Here is a 24,233-nt window from a genome sequence, read left to right as displayed (position 1 = left end):
AGTTCTCACGGCAGCTACAAGACAACCAGCTGGCTCCTGGGCTGCCCTTAACTGGCTTCTGGAAGGAGCTTTGTGCCCTTAAAGAGCCTGGGCAAGCAATGAAGCTGGCTTGAGAGCAGCATGGTCAGTTTTCTTGGAGAAACCGGTAGACCTCAGGGGTTGCCTGACAGAGTGTAAAGTCAGCTGATTGCAACACGCAGAAGAGCAGACACCACACCTTGCCAGGACAGCACAATAGAGCCAACCATGTTAGCACAGGAGTGGGTGAGCCAGCCCTGAAGTTGTGTGCATGGGAGAGATGTCCCCATTTCTCATCTGTCTTGTGGCAGCATGGGTGGGGAAAAGAAGCCCTCCCCACTGCCTACCAATGCCTGGGGCAGGTGGGAGAGCTAGCCCCTGGGAGCGTTGGCCCTGTGGTCACAAGAGTGGGAGAGCTATTCCTGATCCCCATCAGCTGCAACACTTGGAAGAGCAGGCCCTGTACTCCACCAGGGCAGCACAACAGATCCAACCCTGTTAGTGGAGGTGTGGGTGAGCTATCTCTGAAATTGTGAGCATGAAACAGCTGTCCCCATTTCCCATCTGGTAGACCAACCCTACAGCTGCCCATGCCTAGACCCAGGGTTAAGACTTGGCCCGCCCCAACATCCACACCATCTATGATCTGCTGGAGCACATGAAGGGACCTGACCCACAGACCCAAAGCTGAAGGATCACCACAACACAGGGTACCAATAGGATGTCCAGGAAGAATTCCTGTGGGGGCTCAGCATTGAACATGTAGAAGAAACCAGGGGCCTCGAACCAGACCAATGACTCTTTGAAACAAGCACTTGCAAGTAGAGATGTATGGACCAAGGAGTATACAGTATAACTTCTTGGGCCACATTGCAGCTTCCATGACAAGATTTTTAATTCCTTCCCTCTCCACTTTTTATGTTAATTTTTCTCATTTTGTCTTCTTCATTTTTTTCTCTTGAATTTTGTTTTATTCGGGGGGGGGGGGTGAGAGGGATGCGAAGGGACAGGGAATTAATGGGATCAAGATATATGATGTGAAAAGCACATAGAATAAATTTTATTAATAAAAAATGTTAAGTCAGCTGGTATAGGATGTCACATTATGACACCACTAACAGGAAGCATACTGCAAAACAAGCTCCAGCCCTCCACAGGGTGTGGCGGTGTAAGATGTAGAGTTCTACTCAACACTGCCCTTGCCTGACAATGGAAATGACAGGTCTTCTTCCGGACAAAAGGAGCTGCTTCTGACTTAGAGATAACACAGGTGGTACAGGGGTTCAAGTGCCATTTCCATGGACTACATTCTTCAGGAAAGCTCAAAAATATATTAAATAATATTTAATATTAAGTATATTAAAGTATTTTGGAAAAGAGCGAACTAGACATTTTGGCCAGAAACTGCACAGGGAATTAAATACACCCATGCAGGTTGGTACACAGCCTTCCAACAATAAGTCCCTTCTCTGTTTGTGATATTGTGCAGATGCCCGAATACAGGGCCATACTCAGCTCCCAGGAAGCTTGCACTGTGAGCCTGTGGTCACCAACCGTGTACACTGCCAAGAGCAGAGTTAAAAATAGCAACAACCAGGCCTTGTTAGGTAGGTTTCCTCCAAAGAGAAGTGTTGGTGACCTAAAAAGGAATTACATCCTGCAGGCCATACCACAGGAGCCTCACGGCCAGAATAAGCACAGAGGGACAAAAGAGTTCACCAGCCCTGCTACCAAGGCTAGGCTCTAAACAGCCACTGCCTTTGGGCTCAGATGTGGGCTCTTCTACATCCCTGTGGGCTGGGCAACAGAGGTACCCTGCACTTGGGTCTATGGCTTTATAGTGTGGGATCCACTAGATGCAGCTCCTAGTTGGCCCCATTAAATGGCCTCTCTCAATCAAGTCTATGCCTAGCACAGAGGGTCAGCTGGGATGGAGGGGTCTCACTGCTCTACATAGGACACTGTGAATTTCCTTGACCTCGTTGACAGGCAGCATGGTCAGCCTTAGAATACAGCCCAAGATTTCTTAATAAGGCCGGGGCTCTTGCTGTGTTCTTCAAGGGCAGAAACTACTAGTAGTTCTTCTGGGGACCTGAGAGAAGCCTGTACCTGTGAAGAGTGACAACCGAGTCAGCTGTGGAACTAGGTCCTGTCCTTAGACCCTATGCTTAAGGAATTCTAAGGTATATGGACTGGTCCATTTTCATATAAGAAGTGTGCGCCTCCAACCAAAGTTGGGGCAAATCAAACTGAAGCTCACACAGCACTGCGAGTGTTTTCCTGGCTTTCCAGCAGGAAGTCATGGACTGATGAGATCAGCCAGAGACGCTGCTCAACACCTCTCTCAGGAAGCTGCCTACCACACAGAATCACATAAGGTTCCTCTTCACTCTGGCCACTTCTAGATCACTGGTGTTAAAGGCACGCAGTAGAGAGGGGGTCCCTATATGTGAAGTACAGAGCCTCTAAGGTTCCCAAGGCCCCTGGCAGCTCCTTGAGCCCCAATTATAGTCTGGTCTCCATATCAATAGTCCCAGCTTCTCCCATCTTCCTCCATTTCCACCCTGACCCCACCAATGTCTTTTAGACCTGGGTCCTCAGAACCAAACTGTACTCTACCAGGCTCATCTGAGTCACCAGGACAGATGGCACAGGACAGCTCTCTAAAGGACTGCACAGAGAGTGCCTGGCTAGGCTGCTGGGACCTCGCAAGACACTCTGTCCCAGATCTTTCTTCGTCTTAGAGTTTCTGTTGCTGTGATGAAACATCATGATCAAAAAGCAAATTGGGATGAAAGGGCTTATTTGGCTTACACTTCTACAGCACTGCCACATCCTCAAAGGAAGTAAGGACCGGAATTCAAATAGGCCAGGAACCTGGAGGCAGAAGCTGATGCAGAGGCCATGGAGGGGTGCTGCTTACTAGCTTGCTCCCTATGGCTTGCTCAGCCTGTTTTGTTATAGAACCCAGAACCACCCAGGACCACCAGTCCAGAGATGACACCACCCACAATGGGCTGGGCCCTCCCCCATCAATCACTAATTAAGAAAGGCCTTGCAGCTGGATCGCATGGAGGCATTTTCTCAATCGAGGTTCCCTCCTTTCAGATGACTTCTAGCCTGTGTCAAGTTGACATAAAACTGTCTAGCACAGTCTTCATGGCTCAATCACCTTTCTTTTCCTCTAAGTGCCCCACTCCACACATTTGCCTCTGACACAACAAATGACATCCAGCCTACGGTGTAGAGGAAGGCTAACAGTCATGCTGAGCCTCCCATCTCCCTTTTTTCTACCCCACTTTAGGAAGTCACAAGGATTCTCTTCAGGACCTGCTTCCCACAGCCCTGTCCCAACTCTGAGAATGTCCACCAGCCCTTCCACAGCACAGCAGATCCTCAGTCCTGCACACTTCTCTCCACAAGATCCTGCTTGCCTCTTCTTCCAGTTCTGGCTGTTGGCAAGCACAGCTTTGGGACAGCAGTGACAGAAACAGGCTCTTATCCTGACAACGGATCAGCCTTGTAGCTGCAGGAACATCTCATAGCCTATTGAAGCCTCAATTTTCTTATCTATGAAAGTGGGTGTGAAGAGTAACTCAATTACCAAACTTCTGAGGAAACTGGAAGGAAGAGCTGAGCACAACAACATCAAAACCCAGGGCAGGAGTACTCAGAGCATCACAGCCCAGAGGGATCGAGCACATTACAACCCTCAGACACCCAGAGCACTGCAGCCCAGGGCACCCAGTGTGTCACAGCCTAGGGACACCATCACTGACTTAGGAGATGGGAAACAAAAGGAAGAACAAAGACATAAGAGACTATGTGACCTGTCACCACACCAACCTTTCCAATGCGTATGAAGGTGACACCACTGTTGCCCAATCATTTTTACAATATTTCATCTGAAGTTCTTCTCCCAGGCAAGTATCTTCACACACTAATGGTTATACAGTTGAGTAGTCACCACCCTGATGGCAGACACCTGTGTTAGCCTGGGGCCGAGCTGCTGGGCCTCTGATTCAGACCAGTCAGGTGTCCCTGCACATCTGAAAATCCATGTTTCTGGAGATCTGCTGAAGAGTGTGCCCTAAAAGAGGACATGAGCAAACAGGATGACCTTGATGTAAACCCACCACATTCCTTCCAAAAGATAGTGTGCTGGCTAGTTTTATGTCAACTTGACACAAGCTAAAGTCATCTGAGTGGAGGGAGCCTCAATTAAGAAAACCTCCATAAGATCGGGCTGTAGGCAAACTTGTAGGACACTTTTTAAATTTGTGATTGACGGGTGATGCCATCCCTCAGCAGGTGGTCCTAGGTTCTGTAAGAAAGCAGGCTGAACAAGGCACAAGGAGCAAGCCAGTAAGCAGCACCTTCCCTGGTGACTGGTTGTACTGCACAGATGTGTCTTAAGCATAAAGCACACTCGATTCCCAAGGCAGCACAAAAGCTCATGAAGTATTTTATTACTAACTACACTGATCACAAACTGAAGCAGTAAGAGCTTAGAATTACAGGGTTAAATACAACATATTATTAAATAAATTCCATGTACTCAGGAGGCACAGTCAGGCAGACCTCTGTGAGTTCAAGCCAGCCTGGTCTACATAGTGAGTTCCAGGCCAGTTACATAGTAAGACCCTGGCTCAACAACAACAACAAAATCCATTCCATTTGTTTCTTTCCATTTTGTTAATTGTGGTCCTGGAAAACTTGAAAGTGTGTTAATTCCCAGATGGTATTTCTAGTGGGGCAGAAGACAGGCCCTCCCGTCAGCTGAGGGCTGATGTGTTCAGAACTACCAATTCTGAGTGAGGCTGTCTTTCCAGTGTGTGCTCGGTCTGTCCTTTAGTAACACTGACACTGTCGGAGCCCAGAGGGAACATGCTAGCCCTGCTCAGCCAGGCCCTTTCCTCTGGGAACCCTTCAACTACCAGGAGCCCAGGGCAGTCTGCTCCACACAGCACACAGCTACATTCACTCCATGTCACCCAGAGTCCCCAGAGAAAACTGAGGAGGACAGGTGACAGGTGGTGCAGGAAGTGCCTTGTCTGTGTCATCCGAGCACCTGAGCCAGGAGGACTCACTGGCACTTTCTTTTCAATAACTTCATTAATCCTCGCCCTAATGGGTTGGGTGCCTTTACTTCAGGACAGGAGGCACAGATAGGTTACAAAGCTTGCTTAGAGTCACATAGCAAAGATGGGCTATGTGTAGTGAGAATGTGACCCTTCCTGTCAGACTCCGGGGCCTGCTTGGGCTTGCAGCCATGCTCTGAAGCCTTTTCCTGGTGGGCATGAAAGGGCCTGTGCCAGCAGGCCACTTAAGGCAGAAACACAGCCTTGGCATGAAGGATCACTCCCTTCATGGAAGACATGGTCGGCACTCCTGCTTTCAAGGTTTTCTGCTAGAGATAAATTTCTAGAAAAGTATTCATCTATACTTGGGCTCCCTTCACAAAGAGCATATTTATGATTGCTGGTCAGAGTCAAGCAAGATGGTGGCACCTGCAGTCCCTGACACTCAGGAGGTTGAGATGGAAAAACTGCTTTGAGTTCACAAGTTCAAGACCAACCTATGCAACAAAACAAGACCCAATCTCAAATAAAAAAGGACTGCCAATCAGAACCATATGTCATAAGCATACTTGTCAACAATGGCAACAGAATTAAATCTCTAGCAATAATATCTTCAAATCAGATAGACCCATCCATCACCTCCAACTCCTCTCCATGCTTGGAAGGGTCACACCTGCCCAGGGAACCTCCCATGCTACAGCTTCCTTGAACATGTTTTCCATCCCAACTCACAGTTGTAGCACATCTGACCCCAGCATCTCCACTGTAAACCATCTGGGATTGGGCCTGCCCCCATAGGAAGGACCAAGCTCTCCAAGGTTCCTGAGGCCTCCTCTGCAAGTTTCTGCCCTGTCTCCCTATATTCCAGGCTGTTCCTTGTCCCAGCCCCAAACTGTTTGCTTTCACAATTCTTCATGCTGGAAGATGCTTCTCTTCCAGCCTCAGTAATTTATTCCTTCCTTCATCCATCCATCCCTTCTACAGTTATGTAAAGAGAAGGACCAGGGTCTTTCTGGCAGAGAGGGACAGAGCGAACAGAGGCATAAAAGGCCACTACTTCTATAGAGGGTACACTGTTTAGCAAGTCAGCCAACAGAGGACAGCAGCATCCTTTGGAGGCATGACACCCAAGACCTCAATCATGCTGACCCCAGTTTCCCTCACAAAGCACCCAAGGTTGGCCCTCCCAGTCTTGGTTCCCCCAAAAGCCTTCTGGAAGCTCAGGCAGTACCCTCACCATTCTACCTTGGTCAGCATAGTTAGTTGGACAAAATGTTACATGAGGGCCAAGCTAAACACACTCACAGCTGAGGACAGAAGCACAAGATCAAGATGCCAGCCCACTGGGGGTTAGTGAGGTCTCTGCCTCAGCTCAAAGCACTACCTTTGCCATGTTGTCCTGTGTGAGAAGCAGACAAGCCCTGCTGTCTCTGTTGACATGGGCACTAATCTCATCTCGGGCCCATTCTCAAGACCTCGTCTAAACCTCATCACCGCCTAGGTCCCACCACCAGCACCATCACAATGGAGGGTTGGACTTCAGGAGGACAGGATCACAGTGAAGACTGAATGCCTGAATCCTACAGCAAGTGTGACAATGTAAGGGATCCAAAACACAGACCAACGAAAGCTCCCTCAGAATGGGAGCTGTTGGTGAGCCTGGCAGACTCGGCTGCTTCTCTTCAGCTGTGCCTGTCTGTGTGCTGCTCTCTCGGGTAGATGCTGCCACAATGCCCTTCCCAGAGTCACAGAGCAAGAATGACCAGCCACATCACCACCTGTGGATTCTCCTGCACCCTCACCTGGCTACATTCTTGCAGCCTTCGGCACACATTCCTGAAGTGGACTGAGAGGAGTGGGCCCATGTGTCCATGGAGAATGACAACAAATGCTCAGGTAGGTCTGGTCTGACGGAACCCAGATACCATCAATGGGCCAATCATATGTCACATGTACCATTAAAGAAGAATGAAGTAGTACCTATAAAGTGACATGTGATGCCTCTAAGTCTTAAGAGGTAAAAGAAGGAAGATTAAGACCCCAGCAATAGGCATTCTAGAATAAGCCACTCAGATTGGCAGAACCTCAAGCTGCCCCCTGGGAAGCAGGCAGGATGTCCACACCCTGGATCCAAAGACACTAGGCATGGATGGGCAAAACCATACCAATGTCGGTCACTTCAAGTTAAAGAGCTAGGGCCCAACAGGGTCTATATACAGCAGGCCTCCTCGGTTCTCAAAAGGTCACACTGGCAGTAGGAAGTCCCAAGGGGCTCCTGGACTGCCTTCAACTCCAGGACCCCTGCTTCAAGCCAGTGACCAAATCTGCTTGATGTCTGTTGAACCATGTCTTGTGGCTCTCGCCAAGGCACTTCTTGAACCTCAGCCAAAGAGACAATCTGAGAGCAAAGGAGCCTGACTTTATCACAACTATTATATACTTAGGCTCATGCTGCTCCAAAGCCTGCACGTGGAACCCTGGGTCAGCTGCAGCCAGGCCCAGTGACAAGACTAGTCCCAGAGCTTTCCCTCTCTATCCCCTCCAGTGCCCCTGTCCAATTGGCCTCTCTTGTACTTCACAGAAGACCACAGGACACTGGCTTCCTCACTTCTGGCTCTGCTACATAGTGAAAACGTATTACCTCCTATTCTCGGCCAGGCTCTGACCAAGAATTTGAGGATGATTGCTGCCTTTGTGGAATGAGGTTGGGTTATATGGTATCATTCAAAGACTCTGGTGAAGCTGTGCCTGGTGGTACAAGCCTACAATCTCAGCTACTAGGGAGGCTAAAAAGCCTGCCTAGCTACACAGTCTGAAGACTAAAGTGAGGATGAAGGGCTTTATCAGGCACAGCAAGGCTGCAGAGCCAGCCATCATAGGCGTGTGAAGTGGGACAGGAAAACCTGACCAAGAGGCCCCAGGTCACTCCAGCTGTTGGAAATGGGACCGGGAAGAAAAGGAGAGCTGCAAACAGGCTAACAATTCAGGAAGCCCTGAGCATCTGCAACGAATTTCAAAAAAGTGAGGACAGCACAATATAAAAAGGCAGCCTGCATCTGGGTACTGTGACATGGTGGCAATGGGAAGGACACCAGAGGGACAGAGGAGCTACCAGAGGAAGTACGGGGTACACAAATAAACATCTGATGTCACTCTAGACATCCATTTGGAACTCAGACACTCAGGCAGCCCAGCAAGGCAGCATTTCTGCTCCATAGTCCTGGATCCTCCAAGCCACATGATGGAGTCCTGTGGCATGTTCTGAGCCTGGCTTCTCTCAAAGGCAGGGATTACAAACAAAGCAACTGTACATATTTGCATCAAGTCTCAGCATAAATATGCCCTTGTGTCGGCTAGGTAAACAGATAGCAGCAAGCCCTACTTCCTAAGAATGAAATTGTACTGTGAATCAAAGAATGAATACCAGTAGATCCATATATTAGCCCTTGGGATTCAATGGCTCCGATCAGCTGGCAAGCACACCTCAATACATGAGCTTTTGAGACTATTGCATCCTAAACTGCACCTTCCCACCTGCGATTTCTTTTCATTCGTTTAATACTGTTTTCATGAAGAACTGTTCCTAATTATGATGAAGTCTAACTTATTGATTTTCTTTCTTGACCTTGAATTATGCTTTTAGTGTTGGACATAAGAAACCTTTGCCCAACTCAAGATTACAAAGATCTTAAAAAAAAACAACAAAAAAACAAAACAAAAAAAAAACTTCCTTTTAGAAGTATCATGGGCTTAAGTCTTACATTTGCTCTAGGACCTACGTTGAGTCAGTTTCTGTACACAGTAGAAAGTGTGGACTGACATTTAGCTCTATGACTCACACTGAGTCACAGTACAAAGTGTGGACTTTACAGGTGCATTTGCACCTGGCTGAGCAGCTGTCCCAGTGCATACTAGCCAGGCCACCGCTCTCGAACCTGAACTCTATCCTGCTGCTGGTCACTTGGCCATATCCATCTCTGCTGCCACACCCCTCTCCTCCACACAACTGCCAATGCATGTCCTGACTCCTGCAGCTCTATGACACTTCCTGAAACCAGAACGTGAGTCCTCAAATCCTGTTTTGCTCCAAACTGTTTGGCTCTTCTAGTTCCCTTCCTTGCCCATATATTTTTAGAATCATATTTTATACTTGCATCAAAAACTTCTGCTGAGAATTGTTTTGAGACAGGGTCTCATTATACAGCCTAGGCTGTTCTCAAATTCATGATCCTCCTGACTCAGCTGCCCAAGTACAGGGATAACCAGCATGTACCACACACCTGTCCTCTGCTGAGATTTTTATCATAACTACATTAGATTAGTAGTATATCAGATGATGGAAAATTAACACTCTGACATAATTCACATCTCCTAATCCACAAATGTGGCATCTCTCAACTTCTTCATATTCTTTGCTCTTGCATTGGTGTCTCGAAGCTTTTCAGTGTATATACTGACATTACATTAGAGTTTGCCCAGGTATTTCATTTTACTGCTAATCCTTTTCTTAATGCTAAGTTTATAGTTGTCTGTAGCTAATAAAAACATGCTTTCACACTGGCCTTATATGTTGAAAACTAAATATATCCAGTCAGCAGTACAGCAGCCAAAGTCTTTGTGGACCGTCATGGTTTTCTAGGCAGTCGGCAATGTCTTCTGCCAATGGAGGTTTTATTACTTCTCTGTTGTTTCATTTCTTGCTGCACTGCAGTGACATGGCCTTCAACACCACCATGAGAAGACAGGCAACACTACCTGCTCCTCCAGCCATTATGCAAGCTGGGCAGTGGTGGTACACACCTTTAATGCCAGCATTTTGGGGGCAGAGGCAGGCAGATGTCTGTGAGTTCAAGGATAGATAGCCTGGTCTACAGAGAGAGTTCTGGGACAGCTAGGGCTACACAGAGAAATCTGCCTCAAAAAAATAAAAGTCATTATGCTTGTCACCATTAGATACAAGTGAACTGAGGGAACTACACAGGCTTCCACAGTTCAGAGGAAGTTGTTTTCTACACTAGTCTATTCATTTGTTCATTTGTTTGAGACAGGGTCTCACTATGTAGCCTTTGGCTGGCCTGAACTCACTATGTAGACCGGGCTAGACTCAAACTCAGAGACCCACTGGCCTCCGCTTCCTGAGTGCTGGGATTAAAGATGTGCATCACCACACCTGGCTGTTTTCTCAGCTACTTTAGATTTTTAATCAAAGATATTACAAGATTTTTTCAAATGATTTTTCTACATCTGTTGAGACAAATATGTTTTTTTTTTCTTCAATCAACATAGTAAATTATAGTCATTGTTATCTGAATGTTAAGCTGGCCTTGAATTCCTAAGTCATTATACATTAACTACACCTGTAGTTCTATACACATGGATTTGGCCGGAGGAAAGCTGCCTCTGTACTGAACATACACAGACATTTGTCTTTTTATTCCCTAAACAATATAAGTGATAACTATACAGTATCTGCATTGTGTTAGATAGTAAGCCCTGTGGGAAGATGTACACAAATCCTTCAAAATATTGAGCCATTTCATATCTGTGGGATGCACCAGAGCCCATCCCCCATAGAAATTGAGGAAAAACTATCATCACAATGCATGTGTGAGTACTTTCATGTTTATAGCTTTGGTTTGCTCAATCTTTTAAAACAGAATACCTTCTACTTAATATATGACAATTTCATACATGTAAGCAATGCACCTTGACCATATGCTCCCCCCAGTTCTCCCTTCCACTCCCTTCAGGTATCCCCAAAAGTCCCCCTCCCTGTTTCATGTCCTCTCCTTTTTTAGGTTAATAATCAACTTAGTCCAATTAGTTGGGCTGTTGGAGTGTTGAGTGAGCCCATGCAATTAATCACAGCTGAGTGAGTCCATGGGCGCCACAGCCATGGCATGTCCTTAAGACAGTGTTTCACAGCATCCCTCCCCATTTTCCAGCTCTGATATTCTTCCTGCCCCTCTTCAGTGATGGTCCCTGACCATTGGGGGTGAGAACTGATATGGTGTCTCACTCAGGGCTGAGCATTAATCTCAGCACTCTGATCAGTTATAGCTCTCTGCACTGACTGCAGACCACTGCAGAGGAAAGCTTCTCTGGCTAATGTCGAGGGCAACAGTTCTAGAAGACATTTTGACAACAAATCATTTTGATCTACTGAACCTTTAAGGAGCGTTGTACTTGTTTCCAGGGTGGATACTGATATGTGTTTTTCTTATCATGCAATGTCTGTCTACTTTGGGTGCCAGGATAATTAGTGTTCATGTCACAGGCTGAGTTAGGAAGCGTCAACTGTGACTCAATTTTCTTGGAAAGTTCCTGTAAAACTGTTATTGCTTCTTGCTGAAATATTGGACAGAACTCACCAGTGAAGCCATCTGGACCTGGAGGGTTTAGGGGAAATATATGAGCAAAATTTTAATCTAATGAGTACGAGACCAAGCTCATTTACTATAGGGCCACACTCATTTACTGCCTCTCGAGTAAACACTGACACTATGGTTCTCCAAGAACTGGCTCCCTTCATATAAAATTTCAAATCTGTTGGTATAAAGTGCCAGTGCTGGTCCCCAGACTATCTTTTACTTCCTCTAGGATCTTGACTGTCATATTCCATGCTGTATTGATTTTTTTTTCATTTTGTCTTCCATCTTCAGAAGCTAGATATAAAAGAACAGAGTGAACCCAGGGTAAGGAAAAGAAAGGGCAAAAATTGGTGAAAAGAAGAAGTGGGCAATAGACAGTGAGGAAAACTACAAGCAGGATCTTTAGAGTTGACCAAAAAAAAAAAAAAAAAAATGGCAACCCGACCCACACTAACAGTTGGTTTTCCTCACCTCACTGCAGGCCATGCTCTCCTGTGGCTTCTTCACCTGCTGAGTAGTTTGTGACTGGCTGTTAAACTCTCCGTAAGAGGCTGCTGGATGCTGCTAGGGAAATTCTCTCTGCTACAAGCTGGGTGAGCAGAGTGCTCTGCTCACTCAGCTGCTCCCTGAGTGGGGACCACTGTCCAAGGGTGTGTGCTGTCTAGTGTTTGAAACATGGGTGCCTGCACTTAGCATGGTTCTGTTGTCTTAAGGCAGGAGGATAAACCGGCAACTGCTCTTTCATGTTTGCTGGACACAGATGTGATCCATCACCCAGTTCTTAAAAGCCCTGCAAGGAAAGACCGTGGAAGACTTTGAGGACGGAGCTTGGCACCTGTTTAGCTCACCTCTTGCTCTCTCACCTTTGCTATCTGTGAACTGCTTGGTAAGTGTGAACATTTAAAGACACAGCAATGCACGTGCCCCGCGATCAGGGAAAGGCCTGCTGTGAAGGATGCTCATGATGACTGCCCTGCTGTAGACACCGGCCACCTTCACATATATTAAGTTAGTTCACTTCAGAACTGCTGAGGGGAGGACCTCTGTGCACCGGCTTCTTCTTTGAATCATTTTACATCTTTCTGGTTCTTATTAATAAATACAAACTAGCTCTCATATCAATTTAAAAATCTTTAATACCTGCGTGGTGGCTTGAATAAGGATGCTCCCCACCCTTACAGGCTCATATCTTTGGATACTTAGGCCCAAGTTGGTGGAACTATGAATAATTGTGTTCTTGTTGGAGGAAGTATGTCACTGGAAGCAGGCTTTGAGGGTTCAAAAGACTTGCATCATTGTGTGTGTGAGTGTGTGTGTGTGTGTGTGTGTGTGTGTGTTCGTTCACGCGCAATCCTACCTATGGATCAAGATGTGAGCTCTCAGCTATTCCTATCACAGCTTTGCTCCAACATCATGGAATCTAAACCCTTTGAAATTGTAAGTCCCAAATGAAATGCTTTCTTTCATGAGTTGCCTTGGTTGTGGTATTTTATCACAGCAATAGAAAAGTAACTAAGACAACCCTCTTGTTTTATATTTGTACAAATAACATTATATCCTGTTCTGTTTTTAAATTATCCTTATAGTGCTACCAAATTCAAACAACCTAGAAGTTCTGGTAATAGAAAAATAACTTCAAAAACTCAAAGTGTACCATATAAGGAAATACCGCTAAGCTACTCAAATAGTTCTGAGTATTAGCTTAGAGAAAAGGGTATTTGTATGTGAACCACTTATAGAAGATATAATGTATTCCCCTGCAGCCCCACATAGACAGATACATACATATTAATGCATGTGTGTATATCAAGTTGGATGTGGAATGTAGCAGAGAAGATATTTTTAACTTTTCTTTGTTCAATTTCTTTAGAATGATATTCAACTAACAACTGCCCCTCCCCTTCTCTCTCTCTCTCTCTCTCTCACACACACACACACACACACACACACACACACAACATGCCAGGCAGGCAAATGCTTGGCCACACCAACACACAAGGCAAGAGGCCCCTGTTCTGAGAGCTCAAACACTAAAGTCTATTACCTTTGTCAATATCAATAAAACTGAAACTAATTTTCTAGCTACCCCACCTTTAAGGCTGGAAGAAACAAAATCAGCACAAAGTCAGCAAGGGCTTCTCCTAATCTCCCTTGGAGGCTGTCCATGACTACACCAAGAAAAAGGTTCCTCATGCCAACCATGATGCACAGATGTTCAAGAGAGCAATGTCTGTCCTGTTCATGCTGGTGCCTCCCAGATGAATGAAGTTAATATGAATGAATGATGAATGAACAAACAAACTAATAAATGAGTGAGCTGAGGAAACAGCTCTGAAATTTACTGTGGTATGTACATTTGGCACTATAATTGCAATGGCATGCTAAACTATGTAGGAGAGGCCTTATTCCTCATTCTCCCCAATTTTCACAACATGAACCCTTTGTCCTCACCATACATTCAGAGCACAAGTTGCAAGCTCATTCATGCTTCCCTCCAATGAGGGTGAAGAACCAGGGCCTGGCCAAACAGCCAGTGGAGAGTGAAGGCAAGTATGCAACACCAGCAAGACCCCTCAGATCAGCACTGAGAGCCTGCCTTAGAAGGCAAGTACCCAGATGAAATTAATCAGATAGACACAGTGCAAGCCAGACCTAGCTCTAGTCACACAGCTCCTGTGCTGGCTTTCTCTGGTGAGTACCCCCAGAACCAAACTCACATGCACCATCTCCATACTCTCAGGCCTAGCTCCAAAGTCACAGTTCTGGATTTCTGTGATGAGCATCTTGGGACATCACTGACCAGAGTTATCCTCAAATACCCAGACCTAGCTTCCACTTGCTCTTGTTGCTCTCACAGGAATGCCCTGGCCTCACCTGACAGGAGTCTATCATTCCACCATGTCATGCCTCCATCTGTCACCAAGGAACCAGGAACAGAGACTCAGAGGGCCAGAGGAGCCAGCTGGAGCCCCAGTGTAAGGCTGCATCTCCCACCCAACTATCCATGCTGACACCATGGCATGCTGGGAACTCTGCTCCCTTGTACCTCAGAGTAATCCTAGATATGACTCTCCCTGCACCAATCACTCTTAGAACTGGTTTACAACTAACGGAGTGATGCCATCTCTACTGTGGCCATCGCCCATACCAAGGTCCATGAGCTCCCTGGTTTAACCTAAGAACATGCACCATATCATACGGGGACTGTGAGAACAGGAGGAATACATGCCTACCACCTTGTGGGTATCCACACACTCATATGAGCTCATAAAACAATCTCAAGGCCACGCCAGGCACACCAGCTCCACAAGACCCAGACCTGGTACTCCAGAGACAAGGTTTATGGCTCCCAGACCCTGAACCCAACTAGCCCCTCACCACTTCTGACCACCTCTGACATGGCTCTGATCTGCTCACTCACTGAGATCTTCTTCTGACAGAGGCCTCCATATTCACATACCACCTCAGACCCTTTCACAACAGGTCTCTGGCCCACCTTTGCTACCTTCGGCCTCCTATGCAGGACCTGCCCCTGACCCTCACTACCTCAGACCCTTCCCTGACAGGGTCCTGACCAGCCTCTCTCTAAATCAGGCCCTCCCACGGCAAAGCCCATCTCCTTATGACCTCAGATCCTTAAATGGTAGGGCCCTGCCCTGCTCCACATTGTCTTAGGCCCTTCTGTGACTACCAACTCCTAATTTGTCCCAACCCAAGCATAATCAGGGCCTTTCCTTCCTTGGCCTTAAATACATACCAAAAATCTGCCTTACATCCCTAAAGAGAACCAAGTGTAAAACCTGGATAATGGGAGACTCAGAAATGCTAGGTTCAGATTGAATGAGCCCACATCCAAATGCCTAGTAGACATATGTGGTAGCCAGTAGGACAGAGAGCTGCCAAGTGTTGTGTGGATGAAAAGACTCAGCCCCAAAAGACCTACATCACTGTACCCAGGATGACCAGTACGAACTGTGACTTCCCCAACCCTGTCTCTACCAGCCTGCACCTAAAGCAAGCTGCAGAGCTACAGGCAGGTGTGCGCCATGCGCCCTGGGATATCTATAATTCCCGGTCTCTTTGTCTCCTTCATGGCTTGGGTCCCACCCTTGTCCACCTCCACCCAACAAATAAACAAAGCTGAGAGAATTAAGCACCAGAGTCCTAGCCTAACCCTGTGAAAACTCTGTGGGAACTTTTGTGTACAAATACAGCGTGCCTTGCTGTCCTCTGGGCTGTGGTCACTTACCCAGTTACCTTGGTTTACCCTTCTTGGCTGCTCAGGCCTTCCCATCCTCCAGGTCTACATATCATCTGCTCAGAGGTCTGCCATCCACCCAGAGCTAACTGCAGAACCAGGGGGCTGCTTGCTGCATTAAGTCATCCTCCTCCTGGGACGCACTTGGAGACTGCTGCCTACCTATTCAAAGTGACACCCCCATTGCTTCCCACCCAGACCTGTGGCAGGCCCCGTGTGGTCATGTCATCTGTATGGGCCTGTCCATGTTCATGTTGCAGTTAGGGGAATCCTCCTGAAAAGTGCTATTCATCGTGGTACCGACACCCAACCTCAAAGAAACACCCCCACCAAGGCCCTCTGTGTTCTCTGTTTCCCTCCCTTCCAGGTGGGAGCCAAAGAGCCAAGTGTCAGTCATTGGGAGATGATAACAACTGCTTCCCAGGACTGACCTAGTGACAGCTCCACGTGGACAAAATGTAACCTTGGCGTCCAAACACCACAATGAAGATACTCACCACCCAAATGGCTACTCGGAAAGTGCTTGCTCAGAGGCTCTTACCTGGTAAAATTCCCGAAGCCAGTTCTTCTGCAGGTTTTCTGGCTGTAAATGAAGAGGAAAGGGGGAAATTAGAGCAGAGCCACTACCCCAAACAGGGTGCAGAGGCTCCAGTGAGGAAACCTGAGGGCAAGCCTCACAGTGAGGAGCTAGGGGTGTGCATGGGGGACCTCTATCCACATGGGGTCTGTACTCCTCAGAGGGAGACCATCCACACACAAGCTGGGCCCTGTGGGCTGCCCCTGTGATGCAAATTGACATTTAGCCAGAGTCAGGCACAGGGCACCTATGTCCCACTGACCCACATCCTTGCTCTGTCCCCAGCTGGGGCTGTAGGGAAGGAGACAGGAGCGGCATCATAGATCTGCTTCCAAAGGACAACAAAGCCAAGCAGCAGCATCCCTGCTTGAACCAGAGCCACTATGCAGTGCCGCATGGGCACACACCATCCGACGCCATGGGGCTCTGCTGGGAGTTGGGGCAAAGGGTGGGTGCTGTGGGGAGGGTGTTGTTTGGGGAGTTAATCCCAGTGCTCAGAACTTTCAGGAAACAGCGGACAGATGGAAACCCCATGCCTTGTATGTACAGTGCTCCCAAACAAGAAGCAGAAACAGAAGAGCCAAGTATCAGCCATGACAAGCCCTGCTCAGGGAAGTAGGAAGGAGCTGTGGTCACACTTAAAGGCCCCCAAACCTTGACAGTGCTCCCTTAGGCTCCGGGCCAGTCAGGCCCAGGGCAGTGTAGCCCAACCAAGCCCAAGTGTGGGACTCAGCCAGGGCCTGGTGTGAGCCAGCATGAGATGCCCTGGGTAGCCTTGGTCAAAAGGCAGCATGGGGGAGGACAGTCAGTGTCCCATGAGCAGGCTAGTGCTGCCCTGGGCATGTCAAAGCCATCCAATAATGCAAATGTACTCTGCCCTCTGCAGTACACACTTAAAAAACTGCAAATGTCATAGACATAATGTTATATGTCTGTCTGTCCGTCTGTCTGTCTGTCGGTTGGTTTTTCACAAGGCCTGCCTGTGCCACTGACTGAAGTCACTGCCCAGTTTATCCCAGACAGGCAGAACCTGAACACCCACCCACAAGCAAGGCTCAGAGGAGCAGAGCCCAGGCTGTCTAGCCATGGCTAGGCCTGAACCACTCCCAGAGTTTTGTCCACTGAGTGTCCTGAAAATCATGGACAGAGCACTGCAGGAAAATTAATGATGGGGAAAAGTTGGCAAGGAAAAAGAGCATCACAGACCTCACACAAGGAACACAGAGGAAACCGGACATTAACCAACTCTCAAATGGATGCCTTAGCGGGACTCCCAGGTGGGTTCCACACACACAGGAGACACTGCCTCCCTGCCTTGTCCCCACTGAAAGCGGCAATAGGGCACTACAAAGACAAGCCAGAGTGCGGCAAGGACAGGCAGAGAGGCCAAGCACAGGCAGAGGGTCAGCATCACTTGCCTCTGAGGAAATGCCAATCCAAAACCACAAAGTATCCTAGTACGGTGGGGCACACTGTAATCCTAGTGTTAGAAAACAGAGGTAGGAGGGTCACTGCAAGTCTGATGGTAGCCTGGTCTACAAACTGAGTTCTAGGACTGTCGGGACTACACAGGTAGAGCCAGTCTTTAAAAAATATAAATAAATGGATGGATGGATGGATAGATAGATAGATAGATAGATAGATAGATAGATAGATAGATAGATAGATAGATAGATAGATAGATAGATAACCAATCAAGGCAGATGATACAATGGTTAGGATGCTAAAACAGTATCAGTGAAGAGTAGCAAACAGAAACCCTCTACACTACTGAAGGGAGCAGTTTAGGCTGGTCCTTAAAATGCTAAGTCTGGACACCATCTAACCAGCAAGTCCCCGGCGTATTCTCCAGACAAGTAAAAATGCTTTCCACGTGGAAACTGAGGTTGACAGCAGCCAAAAGACAGACACAGCTGAATGCCCACGTGAAAGGGTACAGGAGATGGGACACATACACATAGAGTACAGTCTCAGCAGGTCTGGCCCGCAGGCCTCACTGCTCCTCTGGCCCAGGCAGAAGCTGAGTCATGGAAGATACAGTCCTGCCCAGGCCTCTGAGCAGGGGAGGGTTATGAGCAGGGGAGAAGGCAAGGGCAGTGAAGCCCCCAGAAGCTCTCAGTGAAAGAGCCCACTGCATGGCCTTCAAGGCAGCCAGTCTTCCAGGACTGCTGTTTCTTTCCTAAGTAGCCACCAATTCCAGCACATGGAGCTCTAACACAGCTAAAGGTCTCACCTGCCATACTTTCTCCTTATTCTCATCCAGGGGGCTCCCTGTCAACACTCCAAGTGCTCTTCAGTACTAGAAGTAGGACTTACGTCATTAAACAGATGTAAAGCCCACTAACCAAGTTCCCAGTCTGATCACAGGCAAAGCCCAACTATGATCTCCCAGCCTCTGCTACCTGGTCCAAGAACCCCCACCCAGGTAAGCTCTTCAAAGGGGCTCTGTGTTGCAGAGCAAAATATGTGTGCCTCGCACTGCTAAACTTGGGCTTCCATGTGCTTACAGCAAGTCTCTCAGCGGGGGACACCAGCAACCCAACACAATTCTCTCTGAGCTACTTGTCATAGGGGCCCCAACCCACACAGTCCCATCTATCCAGTACTCTCACCGCTCACACAAATGGACACATGTGTCATTAGGTTTCAGAACCAGAGCATGGGATCCTTAATGGAGACAAGAGGAAAAGCCATACTTCAGGACAGGCCAGCAGGAATGGTCTGAACTGAGCAAGGACAAGGGAAGCCTAGGTTCCAGACTCAGTTCTCACTTCAATAGCACCCGGGCATGTTGCCATTTCTGCACTACCTCTACAGAAGAAGGCAAATGAGGAACCGGCTGAAGGGTACCTTCCCCAGCCTAGAGCATACAGTACTGGCCTCTCCTGTCACTTGCACACATGAGCTTTGCACATAACAACTGTACTGAGGGACACCTGCCTAGGAACATAGGGTAATGATACCAGGTCCTGGCACAGTCCTGTGCTGCCAGGGACTTTGGCATGGTGATATATGTGCACCTGTGTCTCATGACCACTCAGCTGGCTAGACATGGACTAGGCATGGCTAGACACTAACACGGCACACCTTTAAGCCTGAGACCCCTCGCTCTGTCCCTCCTATGTAGATGAAAACACACTTTCAGCCTCCGTGGGAACCAGCGGAGCACCTCCACAGCCTGCACCTTCCCCTGATGTCCGCATCTTAGTGCCTCACTGTCCAGAGAAGCCAGAGATCCCAACACGTGCTCTGCCCACTCAAACATCACCTCTGTTCATCTCCTCATACGAGCACAAAACCACCCAGAAAGAAGGGGAGGTGAGGCAAGCAATTCCCGGCACAACTTGGCTCTGCCACCAGGACATACCCACAGGCCCACACCGACCACATGCTCCCTGGTTCTGGCTCACACCAGAAAGTCCAGCTGTGCGAGACCTGGACCCCACACCCATCTCAGCTGCTGTATCAGTACAGCATCTGCCTTATTTGGAAATGGATCAGAACCAGGGTGATACTGCCAGAGATCCAGTTTCATCCTGTACGGAACCTGGCAAACCCCTCCAAAGTGGCCCTGCCAGGAATCATGCTCAAGGCTACACGGACATGGCTGTGAGAGCATATGTTCACACTTCGGGAAGTACTTTGGGACTGCAAGCCCCTCCAATCCAGTTTTTGGATCACGGTCTTGTTTAGAACATTAATCTGACTTTTCCCTGTGTTCACTGTGGATGCACAAGAACAGCACCAAGAAAGTGCTTTAGACAAAAGTAACCTCTGTGCTTACTATTTGTAAGAGGTCACTTCAGCTGTGGAAGAATTAGACAGCCATCTACATACATTACTGAAAATACGCCATGGAAAGCAGGGAGAGGAAAACTTGAAAAGGACAAGGTCAGCACTACAATGAGTCATAGGAAATGCCCACCAGGTCCGACGGACATGCTCCCTCACCCAACCAGGCTCCCCTGGGTCCTCGTGAACTGCCTTCTCACTGCTCTGATCTCACAGACCTTCACTCCTTCCTACACTCATTCACACACTCTCACAGGTTCTGTACTCACAGTGTCATGCATGCTCACTCACACATGCTCACTCTCCCCAGCTCTACACTCGTTTGTGCCCACACCCACCTGTATCCATACTCAAGCACACATACTCAAGTTCACTCTCAGGCTCCACACTCACCTTTACCCACGTTTACCTATGCCCACACTCACTCTCACAGGCTCCACACTCACCCATGCCCATGCTCACTCTCACGTGTTCCACACTTACCAGTCCATGTCCACACTCACCCATGCCCATGTTCACTCTCACAAGCTCCACACTCACCTGTCCATGTCCACACTCACCCATGCCCATGCTCACTCTCACGTGTTCCACACTTACCAGTCCATGCCTACACTCATACATGCTCACTCTCACAAGTTCCACACTTACCAGTCCATGCCTACACTCATTCTCACACATGTTCACTCTCACAAGTTCCACACTCACCAACACCCACATTCACACTCACACATGTTCATTCTCACAAGTTCCACACTCACACATGCCCATGCTCACTTTCACAAACTCTGTGCTCATCTGTGCCCACACACTGTCTTACCTACTCAAATATTTGTTCTATCATATACTGCCATGTACTTGCCTTTCTCAGACCATCACACTCCTACAACCTTTTCCCTCAGGGTGACCATCACTGTAGTGACGTCCCCACTCCTCAGCTCATCATGGATCTGCCCACATGCAGCCCATCCCTATGTCCTCTGCTTTTACCACTGAAGCAGCAAGCAGAGCACCACGTTGACTACACTGTTCAGCCCCAAACTGCTACATTTCTTCCTCCACAGTGTCTCCTGTCTGCTCTTCCCCTCTCAGTCTTTGTTCCTGCAGAGTAGTCTCCAGAGGACACAGCCAGCCTCCAAAACAGTGTCAGCCCTCCAGAACTCACTCTTCCTCATCCCTCAGTAAAAGACAACAACCTCCAGATCTTCAGAACCACCAGGCCTGAGCTCCTGACCCTTGATCCACATCACACAGTGCAGACTCTGCTTCTTTGACATCAGGGTCTCTACATTTTGTCCTCAGAGTCTTAGAAGCTCAACACTGCTACCATGCATGATCACAGGCCACCGCCTCCCCCAGCATGCCATCCCTGGGTTACCGAGGCTCCCCAACCAACAGTCAATCAATCAATCCTAAGCCTGTATTTTTCCATCCCAAGCAAGCAAGCTACATCATAGTCCTGCCCTGCCTCCCTCAGAAGCTGTCATCTCCTAACCCCTAACATTTCTTCCTAGCCCCACATGAGCTCTAAGACTCAGTATGACAGTAACGTCAACCCTCATCAAGTTCTGAGACAGAGACAGCCAATCTGAGCCAGGTGGAGAGATGGCTGTACCTGAAACAACAGAATAATAGTGGGGGCAACTTCTCCCCTCACCTTGGGGAGTATAGTCAAGGGACAGGGAGAAGGCACTGCTGGAAAAGGTCCTTAATGTAACAGCCAAGGATGGGGTGAAGACACCAGGACAAATGCATGAGGAGGGAAACCGCAGAACAAATACCACGTGAAAACATCCTGGAGGGAAGGAAAGCCAACCAGGCCAGAGAGAGGACAGTGACCCCCCAACACTGGAACAGAGACGACAGCAGACAACCTCGAGCACATCAGCATAGAGAGCCCCAAGATGTGGCAAAAGCACAGTGTGACTGTGGTTAGCCACAGAGGGGCACAGGGTGAGAGCCAGTGAAAAGACTAGCGACAACAAGCAAATGAGAAAGTTGGGGGAGGCTAGCTGGCGTCAAGCAGTCACCCCCTAAGGCAGGGCAGGGCATTCACAAACATGGCCTAACATGAACACGCAGCTCCAAACTCCATTCCTGATTGGCTGTTAGGAGCACTGTAGAGGTAACCCTCTTGCACCAATAATGGTTTATCTCAAATTCAGCAGTCCCTCTTAACTCTGTGCTCTGCCCTGTGATCCCAGAAGAACAGACTCTAACCCTTCAAGCTGGGGACGGGGACACTGTCAGGTAACTTGCTGCCCACCTGTGATGTCAGCCATCACAAGAATGGAGATTTCTGAGAGATGGAATCTGTAGGTGATTTGTGATTTTCTCTAATGCTTTTTTAAAGGAAGAAAAGAAGACCGTCGTGAAGTAATTTCATTTTCATGGGGCACATGTGAGAGTTGAGACTGGCCTCTTAGCATATTCGTCATACATCCTAGCAGAAAACAGGCACAAATGCCCAGGCAGCCTGACGACACTGTCCCCAGAAGGCCTAGCAGGCCAAAGCTGGCAGAGGGACCCAGGCACTTCCCACTGGTGAGGTCAGGCAACAGATAAGGAACACCAGGCCAGTGGACAAGTGCTTATTTCCAGAATCGTATATGTATATGTATATGTATATGTATATGTATATGTATATATAGACATATATGTATGTGTGTTTCTTTACAAACAAAATCCAGAGGAATTCAAGATATAAACAATAAACTTGAAACCACAAGAGAATGAGAGGAAAAATAAATAGCTACTCTCATGCTAAAAAGAAATATAAGCCAATAGCACAAGTTCATGCTGGTGCTGGGGTATGGCTCAGCAGTGCTGAAGTCTTGTGTTCAATTTCCAGTACTACAATAACAGTAATTTAACTTATTTTTTCAATAGAAGGGGAGTTCTTTTTGGATACAAAAAGCAGAGACTAGAGAGATGGCTCAGCAGTTAAGAGCACTGACTGCTTTTCTAGAAGACCAAGGTTCAATTCCCAGCACTACTTGATAGCTAAAAATTTTAACTCATCAGATCCCAGGAGATCTGATGCCCTCTTCTGTCCTCCACAGGCACTGCACACATGTGGTGCACAGACATATATGTCAGGAAAGATACACACATAAAAATAAATAAAGTCCAAGAAAATTTTAATTAAAAAAAAAAAAAGCAAAGAAGGGTCCTGAGGAACTATCCATAATTTTAGCATGCAATACCCAAAAGATCCACAGCAAAGCACACCAACTACAGAAAGACTTTTTCTGCTGAGGCCTGGAACAAGGCAAAGATGCCCAGACCCTTCTGTGCATCATGGCAATCTGTGTCCCAGTGAGAAAAACCAAGCAAGGAAAGAAAGAAAGGTGTCACACTGAAAGGGGGAAGAGGAATTACCTCTTCTCAAAGACGACATGATCTTGGAAATACAAAGCTCAATATTATACACAAACAGAGACAATTCTTAGAACCAATACATTTAGCAAAAGAGCAAGATAAAGAATCAACACACACACACACACACACACACACACACACACACACACACACACACACGAGTGTTTCTTATACTCATAATAAACAATCCAAAAGCCAAGCTAAAAACCCACCTCACTTAGGATAACATCATAAGGAACAAGCAGGAATTAAACAAGGAATCAAAATATTGTCTACTCCCCAGTGCAAAACAACACCCAAAGAACCCAAGTGGTAACTGCATGGGCTGGGAGAGCAGCGGAGAAGCTGCGGGTCCAAAGCGATCCACAGCCAGTGCAGAAGCAGCAAAATCCTCATAATGTTCTTCACAGAAACAAAACTCCTACCATCCACACGGAACTCTCAAGGAACCCCAAATATCCAAAATAATCTTTAAGAAAAAATAAGAAGAACAAATGTGTCAGGCACGGTAGCATACACCTATAATCCTGGTTCTAGGGAGTCTGAGAAAGGAGGTGAAGGAGGAGAAGGGGAAGAGGGAAGAGGAAGAAGAAGAGGAGTGGGGAAGGGGCAGGAGGAAAGGAAGGAGGAGGGAGGAGGAAGGAAGAGAAGGAAGAGAAAGCGGGAGAGGGAGAAGGGAGCAGCAGCAGCAGGAAGTTGGAGGTCCTCACAACTTAGTGTCAACCGCCTTTAGTCCTACAGAAAACAGGTTGGCACGG

At 47.7% G+C, this 24,233-nt stretch overlaps 1 protein-coding gene across 1 annotated transcript in view; it reads right to left on the bottom strand.

The window, feature by feature from the left end:
* Inpp5a (inositol polyphosphate-5-phosphatase A) overlaps nt 1–24,233 on the bottom strand; it is a 201,108-nt gene that overhangs the window by 125,761 nt on the left and 51,114 nt on the right. Inside the window, exon 2 of the mRNA XM_076554691.1 lies at nt 16,270–16,311. Coding sequence (XP_076410806.1) covers nt 16,270–16,311 — 42 coding nt within the window. The remainder of the gene's footprint in view (nt 1–16,269; nt 16,312–24,233) is intronic.

This window comes from Peromyscus maniculatus, chromosome 1 (assembly GCF_049852395.1).
Source record: "Peromyscus maniculatus bairdii isolate BWxNUB_F1_BW_parent chromosome 1, HU_Pman_BW_mat_3.1, whole genome shotgun sequence".
Classification (NCBI taxonomy): domain Eukaryota; kingdom Metazoa; phylum Chordata; class Mammalia; order Rodentia; family Cricetidae; genus Peromyscus; species Peromyscus maniculatus.
The sequence above is the reverse complement of the archived record's forward strand: the minus strand, read 5'-3'. Positions and strand labels throughout refer to the sequence as shown.